The sequence below is a fragment of the Nicotiana tabacum genome, chromosome 20 (genome assembly GCF_000715075.1).
Source record: "Nicotiana tabacum cultivar K326 chromosome 20, ASM71507v2, whole genome shotgun sequence".
In the NCBI taxonomy this organism is placed as follows: domain Eukaryota; kingdom Viridiplantae; phylum Streptophyta; class Magnoliopsida; order Solanales; family Solanaceae; genus Nicotiana; species Nicotiana tabacum.
This window is the reverse complement of record NC_134099.1, coordinates 61,319,668-61,325,725: the sequence shown is the minus strand read 5'-3', so window position 1 is coordinate 61,325,725 and position 6,058 is coordinate 61,319,668. Positions and strand designations below refer to the sequence as shown.

At 34.9% G+C, this 6,058-nt stretch overlaps 1 protein-coding gene and 1 non-coding gene across 2 annotated transcripts; one reads left to right on the top strand and one right to left on the bottom strand.

Annotated features, from left to right (window-relative positions):
* Positions 1 to 639: 639 nt before the first annotated feature.
* LOC142174389 (uncharacterized) lies at positions 640 to 4,271 on the bottom strand. Its single transcript, XM_075240175.1, has 7 exons — positions 3,411 to 4,271; positions 2,768 to 2,954; positions 2,535 to 2,663; positions 2,393 to 2,445; positions 1,539 to 1,850; positions 850 to 969; positions 640 to 738 (listed from the first exon to the last, which is right to left on the bottom strand). Exons 1-7 carry the CDS (start codon positions 4,269 to 4,271, stop codon positions 640 to 642), a joined length of 1,761 nt encoding a protein of 586 aa, XP_075096276.1.
* Positions 4,272 to 5,319: 1,048 nt separating this feature from the next.
* LOC142175004 (small nucleolar RNA R71) lies at positions 5,320 to 5,426 on the top strand. The gene has a single exon (XR_012704201.1). It is a non-coding gene; the product is annotated as a small nucleolar RNA R71 (small nucleolar RNA).
* Positions 5,427 to 6,058: the final 632 nt, after the last annotated feature.

Sequence of the window (6,058 nt, the reverse complement as noted above, 5' to 3'; positions counted from 1 at the left end):
TTCTCAATTCCAACACTTTCTCAAATTTGGAGATACTCGTTCTTGCCTTCACAAAAATAAAATCACAAACTTGGAAGTTATATGGTATAATTAAAAAAAATTATGTTTGAAAAATATGTAAACTTTTACTTTAAAACTTTAATATTGTACAAGAACAACAATTAAGAATAAAATAAAAGATGGATATATATATATATATGTATATAGAGATATATATATATAGGGAGAGAGAAGAAAAAACTTGAAAGAGTGTGTGACAACACATGTTTTTATATGTAATAGACTGACTAATTTAAGACCTTATCAGTCATTTGGTCCTGGTTTAAATATAAACCAACAAATTTATCTGTGCCAACATTTTGAATTGATTCATTAAATGGTTTATCAACCAGTTACTTAAGCATACCGATCACCATGGAGTTACTCCTGCACAGGTGACTTTGTTTTTATAGAGGCCTTCATGAGATGTTCTGGTTGTACAATAACCTGGATATTGATCAAATCAATTGATTAAGCATTTAATTACCCAAATCTATGTCAGGCTTATGAGGCTCCACTGCTTCTCCCTCAATGGCTATGGGTTTTGTATCTTAGTTCTGATTTAACGTCGTCAGCTCGACTTATTAATTGCAGAATTCATCAATCTATCAATGTAACTGATGGATGTTGTTCAAAATGTCTTCCATAGTACAATTTTAGCTTGTGACCATTTACCTTAAACTTGTTTCCTCCATTTTTCTGAATTTCGATTGCCCCGTATGGAGTAACACCTATAACATTGTAAGGACCCGTCCACCTAGATTTTAATTTTTTTGGGAATAACCTGAGTCGGCTATTGTAAAGAAGTACCTGATCTCCAATTTTGAAACTCTTTAGTCGGATCAACTTGTCATGCCATATTTTTGTTTTTTCTTTAAAAATTTTAGCATTTTCACAGGCTCCCAATCTCAGTTCTTCCAATTCATTAACCTGAATAAATTGCTTTTTACCAGCGGAGGTGAAATCAAAGTTCAGTACTTTCAATGCCCGAAAAGCTTTATGTTCTAATTCTACGGGCAAATGACAAGCTTTTTCAAAGACTAATCTATATGGAGATGTTCCAATTGGCATTTTGAAAGCTGTTCGGTATGCCCATAATGCATCATCTAATTTTAAAGCCCAGTTTTTTCTTGAGATTCCAACCGTTTTTTCAAGAATTCTTTTTAACTCGCGGTTGGAAACCTAAACTTGCCCTTGAGTTTGAGCATGATATGGTTTTCCCGTTTTGTGAGTCACATTATATTTTGACAGTAAAGTAGAAAATTGCCTATTGATGAAATGAGTTCCTTGGTCACTAATGATGACTCGCGGTGTGCCAAATCTAGTAAAAATATTTTTTCTAAGAAAATTACACACTGTACGAACATCATTTTTCTTGTGGGGATGGCTTCAACCCATCTTGACACGTAATCCACAACCACAAGGATATATTCAAAAGAGTGAGAAGAAGGAAAAGCACCCATAAAATCTATTCCCCAAACATCAAATGTTTCACATACCTGTATTGATTGCAGTGGTATCTCATCTCTCTTGGTGATATTACCTGTTCTCTGACACCTGTCACATTGTGCTACATATGCTCGGGCATCATTAAAGAGTGTGGGCCAGAAGAATTTGGCTTCTAAAACTTTAAAAGCTGTTCGATTTGCTGCATAATGTCTTCCAATTGCTCCATCATGACAGTGATATAGAATTTTATTCATCTCTTCTTCAGGTACACACCTTCTAATGATATTATCTGCACAATTTTTGAATAAGTAAGGTTCATCCCACAGATAATACTTTGCATCAGATATAAGCTTGTTTCTTTGCTGGTAAGAGAAATCTAGCGGTATCCACTTTCCAACCAAGTAATTCGCGATATCTGCAAACTAGGGTGGTTGAGTCACAATTGTGTCAATTGAAAAAATATGTTCATCAGGAAATTCTTCTTTTATCTCATTAAACTCAAGGGGAGGGTTTCTAATCTAGACAAATGGTCAGCTACTTGGTTCTCTGTCCCTTTTGTGTCCTTTATCTAAAGGTCAAATTCTTGCAGAAGTAAAATCCATCTTAATAATCTAGGTCGAGCATCTTTCTTAGCTAAGAGGTATTTTAAAGCTGCATGACTAGTAAAAACAGTGACTTTGGTTCCTATAAAATAGGAGTGAAAATTATTAAAAGCAAACACTACTGCTGGTAACTCTTTTTCTGTCGTGGCATAATTCACTTGAGTCTCACTCAATGTCCTACTAGCATAGTATATGGGACGAAAAATCTTATCCCTTCTTTGGCCTAAAACAGCTCCAACTGTCGTATCACTAGCATCACACATGACCTCAAAAGGTTGGTTCTAATCAAGGGACACAACTACAGGTGCAGTTGATAACTTTTTCTTAAGGGTTTCAAATGCTTTCACACAGTCACCTGAAAAATCAAACATAGTGTCTTTCATCAAGAGGTTAGTCAGCGGTTTTGAAATCTTTGAGAAGTCTTTTATGAATCGCCTGTAAAACCTGCATGACCTAGAAAGCTTCTAATTCCTTTCACAGTTGTGGGAGGGGGTAATCCTGCTATAAGATTAATTTTTGCCTTATCAACTTCTATCCCTTTAGCAATGGTTTTGTGTCCTAAAATAATTCCTTCTGTAACCATAAAATGACATTTTCCCAATTAAGAACTAAGTTTATTTCTTCACATCTTTTAAGGACTAATGTTAAATAGTTAAGACAATCCTTATATGTTTTGCCAAATAGTGTAAAATCATCCATAAAAATTTCAAGAAATTTGTCAGTCATGTCAGCAAAAATTGCCCACATGCATCGCTGAAATGTAGCAAGGGCGTTGCACAGACCAAATGGCATTCTCTTATAGGCATATGTTCCATGAGGGCATGTGAAAATTGTCTTATCTAGATCTTTTGGTGCAATTGGTATCTGATTATATCCTGAGTAGCCATCAAGAAAACAGTAAAAACCGTCTCATGTAATTCTTTCCAACATTTGATCAATAAATGGCAAAGGAAAATGATCTTTTCTAGTGGCATCATTGAGACGTCTGTAATCAATACAAACTCTCCATCATGTAATAGCCCTGGTAGGTATGAGCTCATTGCTTTCATTTTTTATAACAGTCATACCTCCTTTCTTTGGTAATACCTGAACGGGACTTATCCACGGGCTGTCAAAAATGGGGTATATAATACCTTCTGCCAATAGCTTTACGATCTCTTTTTTCACTACTTCCTACATTGTTGGATTCAATCTTCTTTGCGGCTAGGCTATTGGCTTGTAGCTATCCTCCATGAGGATTCTGTGTGTACAAATAGCCTGACTAATCCCTTTAATATATTCTACAATCCACCCCAAGGCTCCTTTGTGTGATTTCAATACTTTAATCAAACTATTTTCTTGTTCTGCAGTAGGAGAAGAAGAAATAATTATTGGAAATAATTCTTGCTCAAGATAAACATATTTCAAATGAGAAGGGAGAGTTTTGAGTTCAACTTTTGATTGAACTTTTTCGGATTTCATCTCTTCTTCTTCTGAATCTTTGTCCAATATTTCAGCTTCTCTTCTGATTGTGGGATCGTCGTCCTGTGTGGTGCTTGATTTGATCAAGCATCTTTCCATTGAATCTGGAATTAATTGATCATCTTTGAATTCATCTGTAAGATAATTAATCATGTCAATTGAAAAACATGAAGATGATGTTTCATCTCCTGAATATCTTAGTATCTTTTGCATATCAAATATGATTCTTTCTACATCAACTCTTAAAATTAATTGTCCTTGATGAACATCTATAATTGCTTTTCTTGTAGCAAGAAATGGTCTACCTAAATTTTTTGGTTCATTAGGAAATTCTTTCATTTCAAGCACTATAAAATCTACAGGGAAAACAAACTTATCTACTCTTACGAGTACATTTTCAATTATTCCCTTAGGTTTCCTAGTACTTTGATCTACAAACTGAAGAGAAACACTTGTGTCTTTTATTTCACCAAGATCTAACTTTTTAAAGATAGAAAATGACATCAAATTTATTGAAGCTCCAGAATCACAAAGTGCTTTTTCAAAATATACTCCTCCCATAGTGCATAGAATTGTAAAACTTCCTGGATTACCAAATTTTTGTGGTAGCTTATTTTGAAGTATAGCACTGCATTTTTCCATAAGCATTACCACATAAACGTCTTCTAATTTTCTTTTACTTGACAAAATTTCCTTTAAAAATTTGGCATATGAAGACATTTATAACAAAGCATCGGGAAAAGGAATATTGATGTGAATTTGTTTTAAAATTTCCAAAAATTTTGCAAATTGGTTGTCAAGCTTTTCTCTTTTTATTTTTTGTGTAAAGGGAATAGTCATAGGGAGAGGAGTCAATTTTTCAATATTTTCTTCTTCTTTTTTCTTGACTTCTTTCTCTTCTGATGGTTCAGAGGGTGTTTCAACATTCTTACCCTTGTCTACCTGTTGTTCTGTTCGGTTTGCATAGGGTTCATCCAACTCCTTACCTGACCGTAAGGTGATTGCCTTAAATTGCTCCTTTGGATTTTTCTCTGTATTACTTGGTAAGGGACCTTGAATCTTTTCTGACACAAGATTTTCTAGTTGGCTCAACTGAATTTCTAAATTTTTAAGGGTAGAAGTCTGACTCTCCATCTTTTCATCAGTGGCCTTAATGTACTTGTACATAAGGTCATCAAGACTTGGATGAGCTTGTTGAGGCCTTTGTTAATATGGGGCTGCTTGCTGATAAGGTTTAAAATTCAATTGCCCTCGATTTTGATTCTGATATCCGGGCAGACCTTGTACAGGTTGTTTCTGAAAGTTTTGAGAGTTCTCGGCACCATTTGGATTGCTCCATTAAAATCCTGGATGTTTGTGTGCCATTGGACTTCCAAAAAGGTAATATTTTTAGCCGATAACATTAACTTGTTCATCATTTTGATGGAATTCTTGGCATTCATGGTTTAGATGATTTCCTCCACATATGTCACAAACTTCAGACTGATTTGGTTTTGTGTATTCACCTGAAAAGATTCAAATTTTGTGCCAAAGAAACAATCTGTTGTGTTAGTGTATTTAAAGCATCTGCCTGATTTACTGTAGCAGCCTTCTTGATAATTATATGCTCAGATGGCCATTGGATGGCATTCTCAGAAATTTCATTCAACAATTGCAATTCTTCTTATGTGGTTTTTCCCATTACTGAACCTCTTGCAACTGCATCTATCACATTTTTTTATGAGGGTTTTAGCTCGTGATAAAAAATATACAATTGCATTGTTCAGGAATATCGTAGTGTGGACATTTTCTTAACATTGCTTTTAACCTTTTCCAAGCTTGATAAACGGACTCTGTGTCAATCTGCAAGAAATTAGATATGTCTTGTCTTAACTTTGTGGTTTTAGCAGGGGAAAAGTATTTATTTAAAAATTTCTAAGTCATTTGGTCCCATGTGGTAATTGATCCTTCAGGCAATCTTCGCAACCAAGTCTTAGCATCTCCTTTTAAAGAAAAAGGAAATAACCTTAACTTAATTGCTTCAGGGGATACTCCATTATACTTAGCAGTTTCAACTAGTTCTAGAAAATCAATTAGATGATTATGTGGATCTTCACTTGAATCTCCAGTAAAGATACAAGATTGTTGGATCGTTTTAATCAGGCCAGTCCTGATTTCAAAGTTGTTGGCTGCCACTGGGGGCTTCTGACACTAGATTCACAGTTGAAGTGGTCTGGTCTAGCATAATCCCTTAGGATTCTGTTTGCTGGTATTGGCGCCACTTTATCAAATTGATCCTCTATTTGGACTGGTGGTGGTACTTCGCGTGGGTTGATATTTTCTACTTCCTAATTCTCGATTCCTTCACAAGCTATTGTTTGAGAAGACGTCTATCTTTTCCTGCGCGATCGAAGAGATCTTTCAATTTCAGGATCGTAACTTGCCAACTCTTTTGAAGAAAAGCGGGTGATAAACTATTTAAAATTCATAAAGTAAAGAAAATTAGTTCCTAAAATAATAATAGCAAT